This window comes from Coregonus clupeaformis, chromosome 1 (genome assembly GCF_020615455.1).
Source record: "Coregonus clupeaformis isolate EN_2021a chromosome 1, ASM2061545v1, whole genome shotgun sequence".
NCBI classification, from domain to species: Eukaryota; Metazoa; Chordata; class Actinopteri; order Salmoniformes; family Salmonidae; genus Coregonus; species Coregonus clupeaformis.
In genome coordinates, this window is record NC_059192.1 from 71,285,061 (window position 1) to 71,303,805 (window position 18,745).

The 18,745-nt window shown below is 44.4% G+C and overlaps 1 protein-coding gene across 2 annotated transcripts in view; it reads right to left on the reverse strand.

Moving 5' to 3' along the window:
* LOC121576289 (disks large homolog 5-like) overlaps positions 1-18,745 on the reverse strand; it is a 104,901-nt gene that overhangs the window by 49,004 nt on the left and 37,152 nt on the right. For both annotated transcript variants that reach the window (XM_041889385.2, XM_045222541.1), the window contains exons 2-7: positions 16,476-16,544; positions 13,513-13,687; positions 12,155-12,298; positions 5,978-6,044; positions 5,741-5,857; positions 145-245 (exon numbers count right to left, since the gene is read on the reverse strand). In XM_041889385.2, the coding sequence (XP_041745319.2) occupies positions 145-245; positions 5,741-5,857; positions 5,978-6,044; positions 12,155-12,298; positions 13,513-13,687; positions 16,476-16,544 (673 nt within the window). The remainder of the gene's footprint in view (positions 1-144; positions 246-5,740; positions 5,858-5,977; positions 6,045-12,154; positions 12,299-13,512; positions 13,688-16,475; positions 16,545-18,745) is intronic.

Consider the following 18,745-nt stretch of genomic DNA (forward strand, 5'->3'; position numbering starts at 1 on the left):
TGATCTACAAACCTATCAACAGGTCCAAGAAGGCTAGCTCCCTTGGGGGAGTTGATGTACTTGCTTATCAACACAGGGTCACTAGTACAATATAGTAATATAATAATTCATTGACAATTAATATATGTTGTCTTGTCGTTGTACCTCTTCCTCAGAGCCTCGTAGTCTCTCTTGGTACCCTCTAGCTTGTCCATAGCTGTGTCATACAGCTTGTTGAGGATCTCTGACGACCCATCTCTCATCACCTGGAACAGAGAGCTCATTCATTTTATTTACATATTTCAATACTCAACTTAGTTGAATGCACTGACTGTACAGTATGTCGCTCTGGATAACAGTCTATGCTAAATGACTACAATGTAAATGTTTTGGTACATTTTGTATTGTTTTATGATAGGACAGTTACAGAGAGGGAGATGGGTAGTTGAAGGACAGTTACAGAGAGGGAGATGGGTAGTTGAAAGACAGTTACAGAGAGGGAGATGGGTAGTTGAAAGAGTTACAGAGAGGGTGATGGGTAGTTGAAAGACAGTTACAAAGAGGGAGATGGGTAGTTGAAGGACAGTTACAGAGAGGGAGATGGGTAGTTGAAAGACAGTTACAGAGAGGGAGATGGGTAGTTGAAAGACAGTTACAGAGACGGAGATGGGTAGTTGAAAGACAGTTACAGAGAGGGAGATGGGTAGTTGAAAGACAGAGAGGGAGATGGGTAGTTGAAAGACAGTTACAGAGAGGGAGATGGGTAGTTGAAGAACAGTTACAGAGAGGGAGATGGGTAGTTGACAGACAGTTACAGAGAGGGGGATGGCTAGTTGAAAGACAGTTACAGAGAGGGAGATGGAGATGGGTAGTTGAAAGACAGTTACAGAGAGGGAGATGGGTAGTTGAAAGACAGAGAGGGAGATGGGTAGTTGAAAGACAGTTACAGAGAGGGAGATGGGTAGTTGAAAGAAAGTTACAGAGAGGGAAATGGGTAGTTGAAAGACAGAGAGGGAGATGGGTAGTTGAAAGACAGTTACAGAGAGGGAGATGGGTAGTTGAAAGACAGTTACAGAGAGGGAGATGGGTAGTTGAAAGACAGTTACAGAGAGGGAGATGGGTAGTTGAAAGACAGTTACAGAGAGGGAGATGGGTAGTTGAAAGACAGTTACAGAGAGGGAGATGGGTAGTTGAAAGACAGTTACAGAGAGGGAGATGGGTAGTTGAAAGACAGTTACAGAGAGGGGTATGGATAGTTGAAGGGCATGATAGAATTGCTTGAATTGATGTGTGGTCCAGAGTCAGCAGAACTACCACTAGACCAGTCTCCGGCATATGTAAGTCCTTTTTCCCTATATTGATTTACTATCAACTGTACTGTCAATAAAGGCAAGTGGACTGATTAAAAATATTGACAAGTGTGCATGGGAGTTGTGTTACTTACAGTAACCTCTGGGAAATAGACTGTACTATACTGTAGTGTAGTGTTGTACGATCTACAGCAACAGTACTATCAGTGACGTAGTGGTAAAAAAAAACAATCGATGTGTAAATGCACAGAAATAGAATGAATAGAAAGTGTATCTCCATTCAAGTCAATGATGGCATAATGGGTGGACTGGCAGCCATTTTGAGTGTACCCATGCCAGGAAGTAAAAGCAAGAAGTGTACCCTTCAGTCTGTGCTGTGATTTGTTGAGTCAATGACTAAAACGTTTTAGTCATTTAGCAGACGCTCTTATCCACAGCGACTTACAGTTAGTGCATACATTACTTTATTTTTTTATACCTCCCGTGGGAAACGAACCCACAACCCTGGCGTTGCAAACGCCATGCTCTACGAACTGAGCTACATCCCCTTGCATGAACCACATTATCATGGCGATGCAGCATCAGTTGATAGAACACATAGTGATCCTATTCTAATTCCTAATTCTATGATAGAACATTCAAAAATACCATGGAAATTATTGCATCACAATACCAGGCAGCCATTGCGAGCGTACCCATGAGTTTAAAAATTGCCAGGGTTAGAGTTTCAAGCCCATTTTAATCATTCTATTTTATTTCTAAGTATAAACACTGATCGTTGTTCACAGTAAGTAACGCTCCCTATAATTTCAATGCATTTTTCCACAAAAGATGGGTAAACTCTCCACTGGGTACTATATACACAATACAATACAACTTTATTGTCCATATTCCACAATATACACTACAAGACATTTACAGATACAACACTATACGGTGAGGGAAAAAAGTTTTTGATCCCCTGCTGATATTGTACGTTTGCCCACTGACAAAGAAATGATCAGTCTATAATTTTAATGGTGGGTTTATTTGAACAGTGAGAGACAGAATAACAACAACAAAATCCAGAAAAACGCATGTCAGAAATGTTATAAATTGATTTGCATTTTAATGAGGGAAATAAGTATTTGACCCCCTCTCAATCAGAAAGATTTCTGGCTGCCAGGTGTCTTTTATACAGGTAACGAGCTGAGATTAGGTGCACACTCTTAAAGGGAGTGCTCCTAATCTCAGCTTGTTACCTGTATAAAAGACACCTGTCCACAGAAGCAATCAATCAATCAGATTCCAAACTCTCCACCATGGCCAAGACCAAAGAGCTCTCCAAGGATGTCAGGGACAAGATTGTAGACCTACACAAGGCTGGAATGGGCTACAAGACCATCGCCAAGCAGCTTGGTGAGAAGGTGACAACAGTTGGTGCGATTATTCGCAAATGGAAGAAACACAAAATAACTGTCAATCTCCCTCGGCCTGGGGCTCCATGCAAGATCTCACCTCGTGGAGTTGCAATGATCATGAGAACGGTGAGGAATCAGCCCAGAACTACACGGGAGGATCTTGTCAATGATCTCAGGCAGATGGGACCATAGTCACCAAGAAAACAATTGGTAACACACTACGCCGTGAAGGACTGAAATCCTGCAGCGCCCGCAAGGTCCCCCTGCTCAAGAAAGCACATATACAGGCCCATCTGAAGTTTGCCAATGAACATCTGAATGATTCAGAGGAGAACTGGGTGAAAGTGTTGTGGTCAGATGAGACCAAAATGGAGCTCTTTGGCATCAACTAAACTCGACGTGTTTGGAGGAGGAGGAATGATGCCTATGACCCCAAGAACACCATCCCCACCGTCAAACATGGAGGTGGAAACATTATGCTTTGGGGGTGTTTTTCTGCTAAGGGGACAGGACAACTTCACCGCATCAAAGGGACAATGGACGGGGCCATGTACCGTCAAATCTTGGGTGAAAACCTCCTTCCCTCAGCCAGGGCATTGAAAATGGGTCGTGGATGGGTATTCCAGCATGTCAATGACCCAAAACACACGGCCAAGGCAACAAAGGAGTGGCTCAAGAAGAAGCACATTAAGGTCCTGGAGTGGCCTAGCCAGTCTCCAGACCTTAATCCCATAGAAAATCTGTGGAGGGAGCTGAAGGTTCGAGTTGCAAAACGTCAGGCTCGAAACCTTAATGACTTGGAGAAGATCTGCAAAGAGGAGTGGGACAAAATCCCTCCTGAGATGTGTGCAAACCTGGTGGCCAACTACAAGAAACGTCTGACCTCTGTGATTGCCAACAAGGGTTTTGCCACCTAGTACTAAGTCATGTTTTGCAGAGGGGTCAAATACTTATTTCCCTCATTAAAATGCAAATCAATTTATAACATTTTTGACATGCGTTTTTCTGGATTTTTTTGTTGTTATTCTGTCTCTCACTGTTATAGACTGATCATGTCTTTGTCAGTGGGCAAACATACAAAATCAGCAGGGGATCAAATACTTTTTCCCCTCACTGTACAATACACTAGGGTACAGTCTATCTACAGTACATCTACAGTACATCTACAGTACATCTACAGTCTAGAGATAGAGACAGCACTGTATACTTAACCACCACTGTGACCACTGGGAAATACAACAGTAGAAGACAGTGCTGTCTCTATCTACACTATATAATACATTCCAGTATAGTCTATTTACAGCACAACAACACTATAGCACTCTCTCTACAGCCGTCTCATTGATGACATGGCAGTGCTACAGATAATGACTGAACATGACTGAGTCAACAACCACTCTGTCTTTATAAAGCAGCGCAGACTAAAGTGCCCTCATCTCCTCCATAGTGTAAAAATAGATTAAGCACCAGAAAACAAGACGGTGCTTCAGTCAGTAAGGTTGCGTCCCAAATGGCATCCTATTCCCTATACAGTGCACTACTTTTGACCAGGGCCAATGGCACCCTCTTCCCTATATAGTGCACTATGGGCCCTGTTCAAAAGTAGTGCACTGTATAGGGAGCCATTTGGGACACAGCCCATGGCTATGTTTACAAAGGTTACACCGAAACTCTGTTTCATTCTGAGTGCTCAGAGTTCAAAGGAAAAGGCGCAACATTTTTCTAGTTAAATAAATAATCCAACATTGGAACAGTTTGTTAAATTACTGCCAAGAAAAAATGTAATTTAGCAGAGGTCAGGGTCTTGGGGCTAAATTAAGTCACTAAGCAGAGACTCCTTCAGTCAGAGAGAAGAGAAACCACGCAGAACATTTACAATGTGCCTCTCCGGCTCCGCTACACTTCTACTGCGATGGCTTTAAAACAACTCAACTAAAGTAAAAGATAATAATATGAATACACGTAATGTAAGTAATGTGTCATAATAATGAACATCCCACAGTGAGAACAGTCACATACAGTAGGCTACAAAAAATGTATGCATTCACTGAACTATAAGGCGCTTTGGATAAAATTGTAACATATTTGTATGATTATTGCATTATGTATATTCAACATGGGTATCAGGCAAAACCTACACCGAGGCGTTTTCTGCACGTCTACCGCATGGCATTGGCTCGCTCATAAAATCCTTAACAGACGTAATTCACAACGGCAGCCTAATTTGAATTGACATCATCAGGCTCATTTGATTGTTAATTTGGATGCTGCTTGATGCTAGTTTACTTAGTAATGACATGAGCTCATCAGCAATCCCAGCTTTGGGTAGACATGGGCCTGGTCAAAGGTAGTGCACTATATAGGGAATAGGGTGTCATTTGGGACCTAGCCAATTAGGCACCTACTGATCAGACTGGCATAGAAAGCATTCCCCATGAACATGTTAGATATGACTGACAAACAATTAATGATATGAACCAAGGGTTCAAACTATAATGAGAGCTAAAAATAGATCCTACAGAGGGTGCATCCCAAATGGCACCCTGGGATGCACCCTATTCCCTACAGGCTCCTATGGGCACTGGCCAAAAGAGTTAACTATAAAGGGAATAGGGTGCCACTTGAGGTGCAACCAGAGCAGCAATGAGAGAAACTAAATGGTTAATTTAACTAATAATAATTAATTAATAATTAATTTGGTGATTTGTCTAATTTGAAGGCATTTCTGATCACTATGACGACATGGTGGATTGAGCTCGTCTGACCGTGCTAATGGTCCTAAATGGGCAGAACATGTAGAATCTGTCTCATATGTCAGAATCCAAAAAGTTATTTAAAGAAAGGTCAAAAGAAACGTCAGTCAGTGCCAGAATAGACAGCAAAGGTTTTGCCAAATTTCCCATCAGACCAGGGATTCGAACTGGCAACACTCTGGTTGCTGGCCTGCTTTTATAACATCTATGCTACCTGCCACCCCCTGGATCCAAAAGAGAGGACCCTGACCCAAAAACCTTGAGCATGTCAGGCTGAGTGTGTATTCTACTCCAGTACCTGTTGGTGAAGCAGCCTCATGTCTCCCAGCTCTCTCTGGTCCTCATCATGTAGTCTCCTCATCTCCTCACAGCTCTGTTTCACATGGTTGTGTTCTCTGACCAGCTGGATGTTGTCCTGCATAATATAATTAAATAGAATTGGATTGAATTTAATCGAATAGAGTACGGTAGCATCCAAATAGGGAAATGTGTTTCGCAACTAAGTACAGGTATACTTGGAATACAGATACCTTACCTGCCTCACAGCATCCAGCTCCTCCTTCAGCTGAGACTGCTCGCTGGCCAGACGACTGTGGAGCGTGCTGCACACAGAAAAAAGATACACCAACTAGAATTAATGTGCATCAACCCTGTCATGTGTTCTCTATTGAATGGGTGTTGTAGTTAATGTACTACAATGAGCAGGTAGGAGGACACAGAGTAAACTACAGTGCATTCGGAAAGTATTCAGACCCCTTGACTTTTTCCACATTTTGTTACGTTACAGCCTTATTCTAAAATGGATTAAATTATTTTTGTCCCTAATTAATCTACAGACAATACACCATAATGACAAAGCAAAAACAGATTTATAGAAATCTGTCAGGTTGGATGGGGAGCGTCGCTGCACAGCTATTTTCAGGTCTCTCCAGAGATGTTCGATTGGGTTCAAGTCTGGGCTCTGGCTGGGCCACTCAAGGATATTCAGAGACTTGTCCCGAAGTCACTCCTGCGGTGTCTTGGCTGTGTGCTTAGGGTCGTTGTCCTGTTGGAAGGTGAACCTTCACCCCCAGTCTGAGGTCCTGAGTGCTCTGGAGCAGGTTTTCATCAAGGATCTCTCTGTACTTTGCTCAGTTCATCTTTCCCTCGATCCTGACTAGTCTCCCAGTCCCTGCCGCTGAAAAATATTCCCACAGCATGATGCTGCCACCACCATGCTTCACCGTAGGGTGACGTGACGCTTGGCATTCAAGCCAAAGAGTTCAATCTTGGTTTCATCAGACCAAAGAATCTTGTTTCTCATGGTCTGAGAGTCCTTTAGGTGCCTTTTGGCAAACTCCAAGCGGGCTGTCATGTGCCTTTTACTGAGGAGTGGCTTCCATCTGGCCACTCTACCATAAAGGCCTGATTGGTGGAGTGCTGCAGAGATGGTTGTCCTTCTGGAAGGTTCTCCCAACTCCACAGAGGAACTCTGGAGCTCTGTTAGAGTGACCATCGGGTTCTTGGTCACCTCCCTGACCAAGGCCCTTCTCCCCCGATTGCTCAGTTTGGCCGGGCAACCAGCTCTAAGAAGAGTCTTGGTGGTTCCAAACTTCTTCCATTTAAGAATGATGGCGGCCACTGTGTTCTTGGGGACCTTCAATGCTGCAGACATTTTTTCGTACCCTTCCCCAGATCTGTGCCTCGACACAATCCTGTCTCGGAGCTCTACAGACAATTCCTTTGACCTCGGCTTGGTTTTTGCTCTGACATGCACTGTCAACTGTGGGACCTTATATAGACAGGTGTGTGCCTTTCCAAATCATGTCCAATCAATTCAATTTACCACAGGTGGAGTCCAATCAAGTTGTAGAAACATCTCTAGGATGATCAATGGAAACAGAACGCACCTGAGCTCAATTTCGAGTCTCATAGCAAAGGGTCTGAATACTTATGTAAATAAGGTAGTTCTGTTTTTATTTTTTAATAAATTAGCAACAAAAAAAAAAACTGTTTTCGCTTTGTAATTATGGGGTATTGTGTGTAGAGTGATGAGGACATTTTTGTTTATTTAATCCATTTTAAAATAAGGCTGTAACGTAACAAAATGTGAAAAACAGTCAAGGGGTCAGAATACTTTCTGAATGCATGTTGGTGTGCTAAGCAATCCAGTGTTCAAAATTGTGAAACTTCAAACTTGTGAGCAGTTCGGTGAAGAAACATTTTCTCAAGCTTTAAAGGAATAAACTACCAGTGCTTTGTGGACAGTTGCTTTTTAGTCCACTCCAGTAGCAGACATAAATAAATAAATAACTTTTTTCTGCTGCAGCCATAGATGAAGACAAACATGGCCTGGACCTAGAGGCAGAGAGACAGAGGCTTAAACATTGGGGCTAATCCTTCATCTGTCTGTTTGCATTCTGCCCCAGCTGTTAGGTTGGTTGGTCCCCACACTATGGAGACAGTATGGCAGGCATCATTAAATCACACACATGGACAGACAGAGAGAACCTCCTGCCCCCTCTCCTCACGCCTTTCTTTTCCTCAGTGTTGGTGTTACACTGTAAAAATATAAAGTCTCAAAGCACCATGATTGTGTAATGAAACCATGAAAAGTAGTGCACCTATTGTCACGATCGTCTAAGGAGGAGGACCAAGGCGCAGCGTTGAAGGCAAACATATTCTTTATTTAATAAATGATCACACGATCAAAACAACAAAACAAAACCGTGACGTCCCTGGTTACATACACCAACCACGGAACAAAAACCCACAAACACAAAGGGAAAACAGACAGTTTAAATATGGCTCCCAATCAGAGACAACCAGCCAACAGCTGACACTCGTTGCCTCTGATTGGGAGTCACGCAGGCAAAACATAGAAATAGACGAACTAGAACCCCCAACATAGAAACACACCACATAGAACAAACACACCCTGGCTCAACAACTAGAGTCCCATAGCCAGGGTGTGACAGTACCCCCCCCTAAAGGCGCGGACTGCGACGCGCCTCAAAAAAAGAGCAAAACAGGGAGGGCTGGGTGGGCATACCTCCTCGGCGGCGGTTCTGGCTCCGGGCTTGCCCACCACCCTCCAACAAACCCCCCATAGCGCCCCTGGTCCGGTCTGGCCCCGCTGGCTAGAGCTGGACTGGACGTAGCAGGAGCGGTTAGCTTCAACTCCGTAGTGGAGCCGTTGACCGGTACCTGGTTAGGCACCGGTGACCCAGGCACGGGTTGTGCCGGACAGACGACGCGCACCCCTGGCTTGGTGCGTGAGGCAGGAAAGGACCGGACCTGGTTGACGATACGCACCCCTGGCTTGGTGCGTGGAGCAGCAACGGGCCTCACTGGACTGACGACTCGCACCCCTGGCTTGGTGCGAGTGGCCGGAACGGGCTGGACCAGGCTGACGACTCGCACCCCTGGCTTGGTGCGAGTGGCAGGAACGGGCTGGACCAGGCTGACGACTCGCACAGTAGACTTGGTGCGAGGGGCAGGAACAGGCCGGGCCGGGCTGGCGACGCACACCGTAGGCTTGGTGCGGGGGGCAGGCACGGGCCGCGCCGGACTGACGAAGCGCACCACTGACTTGGTGCGGGGAGCAGGAACGGGCCGGACCGGGCTGACGAAAAGCACTACTGACTTGGTGCGGGGAGCAGGAACGGACCGGACCGGGCTGGCGAAGCGTACCACAGGCTCGATGCGGGGAGCAGGAACAGGCCGGACCGGGCTGGCGACGCGCACCACAGGCTCGATGCGAGGAACAGGAACAGACCGGACCGCACTGGGGACACACACCCCTGGCCCTACGCGGGGATCAGGAACGGGCCGGACCGGACTGGTAACACACCCCAGTACCTCTCGCCGTGCCTCCACACTTTCCTTCCCCTTAGTGACCAGTGGCCCCCTTAACATGGCGGCCTCCTCTGCCAACCCGCTGGACCGCTCTATCGCGGCCTCCTGCTGCCCCGACGTCGTGAGCCCCCCCCTATAAAATTTCTGGGGGTCTCTCCTCCCCGTGGGCCAGGCCTCTATAGTTTTCGCCCAACTCTCGCTCTTCTGCCTCCAACTCCAGCCATTCTGCTCTTCATTAGGCTTGACCCAGTCGAGACTCTTCCTCCACTGTTCCCAAGTCCACCCTCTCTGCTCTTCACTCGGCTTAGCCCAGTCGAGACCCCTACTCCATCGATCCCAAGTCCTTCCTCTCTCCTCTTCACGCTGCTTGGTCCAGTTTTGGTGGGTTTTTCTGTCACGATCGTCTAAGGAGGAGGACCAAGGCGCAGCGTTGAAGGCAAACATATTCTTTATTTAATAAATGATCACACGATCAAAACAACAAAACGAAACCGTGACGTCCCTGGTTACATACACCAATCACGGAACAAAAACCCACAAACACAAAGGGAAAACAGACAGTTTAAATATGGCTCCCAATCAGAGACAACCAGCCAACAGCTGACACTCGTTGCCTCTGATTGGGAGTCACGCAGGCAAAACATAGAAATAGACGAACTAGAACCCCCAACATAGAAACACACCACATAGAACAAACACACCCTGGCTCAACAACTAGAGTCCCATAGCCAGGGTGTGACACCTATGCTGAGATCTGGTGTTTAAATGTAAACCCAATGTAAGTGTTTTTAATACACAGAATGTGTTTTAAAACAGAAATGAAGTACTCTGAAACACCCAAAGTGGTTATTCAATCTGAATATTGGTGTTTTTAAGAGAGTGTTGTGAAAACAGGGGGTTCAGTGCATGTAAAAGGTAGCATCAAAACACAAAAACTGTGTTTTCTCATATGGGGTTGGGCTAAATGCGGAAGACACATTTCAGTTGAATGCATTCAGTTGTACAACTGACTAGGTATCTCCCTTTCCTTTCCCTTTCAATGGTTTAGAAATGCAAATGGTTTATATCCTAAATATTAATAGATGATAAGGGCCTCTGGAGAATATATATTTTTTTCAATGCTTTATTTAGACAGATTAGAAACAGGAGGGGGTGTAAAATGGTACATTTCAACCTCAACCTCACAGCCACACTGTAAGAAATTATTCTGGGCTGAATTGAAATTGACCAAAAAAATTAAAATAAACATATACTTAATAAAAAATGAATGCAGAGCCCGTGGTCTAGCGTTAACGCACCCAGCTTCGATACATGTCACGAAGATCGGGGTTAAATTCCCCGCTCCAACCCTTCAATCTGTTTCCACCACCTATCTCTATCTCCTCTGTCATTTCAGAACTGTCTCAATAAAGTGTCAAAAATATCTTACAAAATAAAAATAATGCAAGTCGTTCAATGATTTGTTGATTTCATTTTACCAAAATAATGTATAATGAATCCAACTTAATATGTTGCTCAAAATGTAAGTATATTTTATGAGGATAACCAGAGAGAGAACATTGGGTGATTGAACTCATTAGCCTGTGGTTTTAATCATCTTGCATTTCCTATTTTGCCATGTGACTTGGATTGTGGGTAATTCAAATTTTTTAGACTTTATAGTATAATTCTATATTGGTATTAAGCTTGTTGTGCCATGAGTTGGAATGGATTATGATGAACGGGTATCACAACTGTCAGGCAAATTGACATTCAATGAGGATAGCACCCATTCCCACATTCACGATTGTCAATGGAAGAGGCAAGTGCAGAATCCTCAATTCTTGCAGTTCAACCTCCAGTTAGTGCTGGTGGTTTGAACACTTTGCTTGACAATGCCTGCCAAAACTGTATAAAATGGCAAATGATAAAGTACATAAAACAATGTTAAATATTAATATACCAGACAAAGGGATCTAATTCTGCACTAGACAGGATTCAAAATATCATAATGGTGTTTAGAAGCTTTAGAGAGTGAAATTAAGGACAGAAATCGATTTTATTTCTGTGGTTGTGTAGGCTGATTTCATTGTCTACCTAAACCTTCATACAAAAGAGACAAGGTGTGCATCCCAAATGGTACCCTATTCCCTACACAGGGCACCCTATGGGTCCTTGTCAAAAGTAGTACACTAAAAAGGGAATAAGTTGCCATTTACGACACAGACTAGAACAATCATGATCTGATCTTTCTGACAGAAAAGCAGTGGCTCTGCTCACTTTGATTTTTAAAATCCCTGGTGTCAAAGTACTGGGATAATGGTTTAACTGAGCAAGAGCATTTGGAATGGGACTTTTCCCTCGGGAAAAAATGTTCTGTGCAATCTGCCGCACAGATCTCATAAGAGGGACAAACACAGGTTAAAAGCCCATCCATCCATTACACCGCCTGATTGTGAGAATAGGAGTAATTCAGAGCATGCAACATAAATGCGCTGGGAGAACGCTAAAATATTTATGGACTCCAACCACTCCCATGCACTTCACTACAGACCGGGATTTAAATACTATGTGAAATACTGTCAAAAACTTTAGGTGGGCTTGAATGAGCTCGCCTGTTGCGAGCTAACCCCAACCACCTGGCACTCCAGGCAAGCTAAAGCGAATGCACAAGGCATTTGAAATATTTCTAATAGTATTTGAACCCAGGTCTGCACTCCACTCACTGGTAGATTAGAAAAGTGTGTGTGTGTATGTGTATAACACTCACTGGTAGATTAGAGAAGGGTGTTGGTCGGTCTGTCTGTCTGTGTGTGTGTGTGTGTGTGTGTGTGTGTGTGTGTGTGTGTGTGTGTGTGTGTGTGTGTGTGTGTGTGTGTGTGTGTGTACCACTCACTGGTAGAAGTCAGCTTTCTTCACAGCCTCCTCACATCTCTTCAGTGTTGTGCTGTGTTGGTTCTGTAAGGACTGCAGGTCTGCCATGGCCTTCATACACTGCAGCTTCAGACGCTCGTAGTCGTGGCCTGACTTGGAGTTGGGCCTGGTTCACACACACACACACACACACACACACACAAATGGATAGACGCACGCACACACACACACACACACACACACACAGGCACACACACACACAGGCACACACGAGAGATGACAGAAAAGAGTGACGCATCAGAATCAAGACCCCAGGAGCAGATTAAAGTGCAGAGCAGTATGGTGTGACCGTTTGTTATGAGAGAGGTGGGGAAGAGTAGATTCATTCAAAATACATAGACTCTTGTTTAATGTTTTAACAGAGTTACTGAGCTCACAAAATGTGGATCCCATTTTGCGTCTCCTTTTTTTGCTTTGACTTCACTTTGCTTCTAGCGGTAGAGTCACTTAGGACGAATAAAAGGGTGGCCATCCCTGGTGAGCATGTTATCTGTTGGCTGAGTATCTGTATATAACGGTTCTAAGTGATGTCAGGCGAGTACATAGCCAGGTTATATACTGTACCTACAGTAGATATAGCTGTTCTGTCTCTTATTATATTGGAATAAGCGTGACCATCCCCATCGAAGGTGGTCCCAGGTGAAGGCCAGACTCTGTCTATAGTGAGGGTTGTATATAGCGTAGGGCAAGGGTTCCGAAACTTCTTCACTCAGACCTTCACCCTTCCAGCATTGGGGAACATCCTGCGCGCAAAAGCACAGTTCATGACACAAACTGTTGGAGGCATTTTCTGTTTGTTGTGTTTCAGATTATTTTGTGCTAAATAGAAATGAATGGTAAATAATGTATTGTGATATTTTGGAGTCACTTTTACTGTAAATAAGAATAGAATATGTTTCTAAACACTTCTACATCATACCCCCCAAATGCTAACTTCCCCTATTATTGTAATGGTGAGAGGTTAGCATGTCTTGGGGGTCTGATATTTGTGAGTCTGTAACTTTCTCACTCATCATTATTCACGATTAATTCAGGACTATCCGTTATCATGGTAGCATCTACAATAATGTAGAAGTGTTTAGAAACATATTATATTCTTATTTACAATAAAAGTGACTCCAAAATATCACAATACATTATTTACCATGAATTTCTATTTCTATAATCTGAAATACAACCAAAACAAACAGAAAATGCATCCAACAAATTTGTAGACCCCAACCCACCAGGGGGCGGCCCACAGTTTGGGAACCATTGGTGTAGAGTACTGTAACTGCAGTATCTATAGCGGTTCTGTCTCTACCGTGAGTGCTACTGTACCTGCAGTCATCGAAGGTGGTGCCGGGCGAGGACAGGGCCAGGCGTTTACGTAGCTCGTCCCTCTCGCGGGTCACCTGTCTCAGCTGGAACAGAACCGCCTCCATCTTCTCACTCATTTGACCGTGGCGTTTCTCCATGTGGGCCGGAGGAGGGGACGAGGCTTGACCCGTGGTACCTGTCACAGTCAGACTGTCACTGATGGCTAGGGCCCTTACACCGACATTACGGCCCCATCCCAAATCCACCCCGAAACCCGAAACCCTACTCCCTGCCCTATGCATTTCTGGAGATCTGAGGATTTGATTTGTATAAGCAGTGTGGTGAGACTTACATCCACCTAGGTGGAGCTATAACTACACTGCTCAAAAAAATAAAGGGAACAGTTAAACAACACTTAGGAAGCAACACTGATTGACAATAAATGTCACATGCTGTTGTGCAAATGGAATAGACAACAGGTGGAAATTATAGGCAATTAGCAAGACACCCCCAATAAAGGACTGGTTTTGCAGGTGGTGACCACAGACCACTTCTCAGTTCCTATGCTTCCTGGCTGATGTTTTGGTCACTTTTGAATGCTGGCGGTGCTTTCACTCTAGTGGTAGCATGAGACGGAGTCTACAACCCACACAAGTGGCTCAGGTAGTGCAGCTCATCCAGGATGGCACATCAATGCGAGCTGTGGCAAGAAGGTTTGCTGTGTCTGTCAGCGTAGTGTCCAGAGCATGGAGGCGCTACCAGGAGACAGGCCAGTACATCAGGAGACGTGGAGGAGGCCGTAGGAGGGCAACAACCCAGCAGCAGGACTGCTACCTCCGCCTTTGTGCAAGGAGGAGCAGGAGGAGCACTGCCAGAGCCCTGCAAAATGAACTTCAGCAGGCCACAAATGTGCATGTGTCTGCTCAAATGGTCAGAAACAGACTCCATGAGGGTGGTATGAGGGCCCGACGTCCACAGGTGGGGGTTGTGCTTACAGCCCAACACCGTGCAGGACGTTTGGCATTTGCCAGAGAACACCAAGATTGGCAAATTCTCCACTGGCGCCCTGTGCTCTTCACAGATGAAAGCTGGTTCACACTGAGCACATGTGACAGACGTGACAGAGTCTGGAGACGCCGTGGAGAACGTTCTGCTGCCTGCAGCATCCTCCAGCATGACCGGTTTGGCGGTGGGTCAGTCATGGTGTGGGGTGGCATTTCTTTGGGGGGCCGCACAGCCCTCCATGTGCTCGCCAGAGGTAGCCTGACTGCCATTAGGTACCGAGATGAGATCCTCAGACCCCTTGTGAGACCATATACTGGTGCGGTTGGCCCTGGGTTCCTCCTAATGCAAGACCATGCTAGACCTCATGTGGCTGGAGTGTGTCAGCAGTTCCTGCAAGAGGAAGGCATTGATGCTATGGACTGGCCCGCCCGTTCCCCAGACCTGAATCCAATTGAGCACATCTGGGACATCATGTCTCGCTCCATACACCAACGCCACGTTGCACCACAGACTGTCCAGGAGTTGGCGGATGCTTTAGTCCAGGTCTGGGAGGAGATCCCTCAGGAGACCATCCGCCACCTCATCAGGAGCATGCCCAGGCGTTGTAGGGAGGTCATACAGGCACGTGGAGGCCACACACACTACTGAGCCTCATTTTGACTTGTTTTAAGGACATTACATAAAAGTTGGATCAGCCTGTAGTGTGGTTTTCCACTTTAATTTTGAGAGTGACTCCAAATCCAGACCTCCATGGGTTGATAAATTTGATTTCCATTGATAATTCTTGTGTGATTTTGTTGTCAGCACATTCAACTATGTAAAGAAAAAAGTATTTAATAAGATTATTTCATTCATTCCGATCTAGGATATTGTAGGATATTGTATATTGTTTATTTATCAAATCCTCTCAGATCTCCACATGTCTTGAGGCACCAATTGAGACAGAGCACTTGTGTCATACTTCATTAAATCCATAAGCCAAACAATCCAAAGTAAATTGGCACATCGTTATTATGAATAATGTGACAACAATAATCAACAAAGCAGCAAAATGTGACACATGAGGTCTTCATGACTATGTTTAAAGGGACAACCTGGGATTTAAACAATAACAAAGCGGTCACCGCGCCACTGTTTTTTTAACTAAGCTCATGAGGCAGTTAGGAGCTGAAGTCTTTAAGAACCAATGGCTATATACCATCAATTTAAAAGTCCAAAAATGGATGAAACAATCCCAGATTACCCCTTTAACCATTGACTTGTCCTGTTTTGTGAGTGTAATCAGTCCAACACTCCAGCCATGCCTCAATTCATTAAATCAATGGGCCTATGTTGCAGTGTTGATATAAATAAAACACTGCTATATGTTGTTTTCTTTCTGGGCCACTGATTATTCCCCTGACTAAAGAAAACAACAACCACCACAACAGAGTCCTGCACCCCTCTTTCAGTAGCTCGGCTCTGCTCTGCAGGGCAATCCCTCTGGCGTCCACCCAAATGACACCTCATTCCCTATATAGTGCACTACTTTTGACCAGGCCCCATAGGGCTCTGGTCAAAAGTAGTGTACCATGTACAGAATAGGGTGCCATTTGGGACACAGCTATATCCCTCTCCCTCAGAGAGAGAATGGCTCAATGAAAACCATTCCGGGGGGTTGGTGGGTTGCCTTTGTAAATCCTTTCACATCTGTGTAATCACTTGTTTGTGCTGACTGAAAGTCAGAAATAGCATGCTGTCTGGCTGGTTAGCCAGTTCTCTGGACCACATTCACCTAGCTTCCTAAGCCGTAAGAACAACACATTTATATTCAAACATTCATACAACTACAGGATTGTTCCAGAAATCCTGGTTAGAGGATTCCGGATTTCCTGTTTATTCCTGCTTGATTCCAGGAATATTACAACTTGAGTTTCTGGCAAACCTGGGAATTTTGCCCCCCTACTACTGCCAAAAGAGATCAACCATTCCAGACTCACCTATGCTGCTGAGGGAACTGCTGCTTTCAGAGTCAGACGGCATGGTGGACAAAACACTGTAGGTGGACCCTGCCAAACAGGACACAAAGACATTCAAGTCAGTCCATTTATACAATACATCGTTACTGTTCATAAAAAACAATAATGTCTCTTGGAAGTTGACTAATTCAAAGATGTAACTGTAACTAATCTGATGTACATAAGAAGTGTGTTCTACCAGCCTGCCTTTTCTGTGTTTGTTATTCAATAAAAAATGTGTTGTAAAAAAAACTAAATGTGTATTTTTGCTGTCTGTTAAATCCCAACCACCCTGACACCACACATTTATACCGACATTCATACATCATGCTCTGATTACATCAGCACCTTGTATGTGAGAAAAGTGCTTTACAAATTAAATAAACTATTATTATTATTATCTATAGTACCGGAGCCTACTGTAGTATTGTGCCTCAATGTATTACTCAGTGACTAACTACACAGGCTTGGTTGAGTTCAAAGGGTTTATTCATCGATCAGTAAGAGACTTTGTTTCAACTTCAGATGAGAGACAGACAGACGGCAGGCTTCGGCCAGGTCTGACAGAAGAGTCAGCAGAGGTGTGTGGCTTATTATCCTAGAGGATGCATCCCAAATGGCACCCTATTATAGTGCACCTCTTTTGACCAGAACCCTATAGGCCTTGGTGAAGAAGTAGTGCACTATAAAGGGAAGAGAGTGCCATTTGGGACACAAGTAGACAGAGAGGCTAAGCAGATGCTACTGCTGCTGCTGAAAAGAGCCCAAAAGAGGCTCAGAGCAGTCAGCTTCTTCATGTCACCTCCGCACGCGCACACACACACACACACACACACACACGCGCACCCAGCACGCGCACACACACACACACACACACGCACAGAATAGAACCATCTCCATCTACAACTAAAGCTTCTCCTTCAATATGAGGACGTTTCTTTATAGAAGTAATGCATTATTAATGAACCACAAAATTCTAGGAATAATTTTATCAACAATCGTGACAAAAGCAGATTTATGCTCTTGAAGAAGATTGAACATGAACCCTTCGCACCACGTTGTTGATAGGCTATTTATTGTTGAGACACTGACTTATTTTACCTGCACATCTGAAGCTGTATCTTGAGTGTCTTGAAATTCCTGCCATGAGAATCTTCCCAACATTTCTCTCAGCATCAGGCGCTCAGTCTTACAGCCTGCTTACTTAGTTAGGCCTTTTAGTCCTTCTGGAGCATACGCCATCAACATCAACAGAGTTGTATGTCATCTTGAAGGGACAATCGGCAGTTCAAACAACAACAAAGTGGACACCCCACCACAGTTTTGGTAAACAGCTGAGTGATGGGAGAAATGTAACCACTCTCAAATTCATAAGGAGGGACCATGGTTTTAACAATGTTTGAGGTTATACAGTGTTTGTTTACAATTACAATGGAACATGCTTATATTTCGGCTTCTGATGGGGTATGACAGTTGAACTAAGCTCATGAGGCATTAATAAGTTATATTCTTCAAGAACCAATGGGGATTGGTGCATACAATTTTGCACTTAAATGCATGATATTATATTCACTTAATTACTTTTCTATTGTTGTTGCATTGTCTTGTGGTGAACCTGCAAGAAAGCATTTTGTTGCACTCTGTACTCCACATACATCATGTGTATATGACTAATAAAAATTGAAGACCGAATCATTAGATCACTTGTTTTGGTACTGCCCTAATGTAGCTTGTTTTTAGTCACAGGTTCAGGAATGGCTGAAGAATTGCAACATTTACCTGGAGCTACACTACAGTTCAAAAGTTTGGGGTCACTTAGACATTTCCTTGTTTTTTCGAAAGAAAAGCAATTGTATTTTATGCTGATTAAACAAGCAATAAAACGGACCTTCTTGAGACTAGTTGAATATCTGGAGCATTAGCAATTGTGGGTTCGATTACAGAATCAAAATGTCCAGAAACAAATAACTTTCTTCTGAAACTCGTCAGTCTATTCTTGTTCTGAGAAATGAAGGCTTTTCCATGCGAGAAATTGCCAAGAAACTGAAGATCTCGTACAATGCTGTGTACTACTCCCTTCACAGAACAGCGCAAACTGGCTCAAACCAGAATAGAAAGAGGAGTGGGAGGCCCCTGTGCACAACTGAGCAAGAGGACAAATACATTAGTGTGTCTAGTTTGAGAAACAGACGCCTCACAGGTCCTCAACTGGCAGCTTCATTAAATAGTACCCGCAAAACACCAGTCTCAAC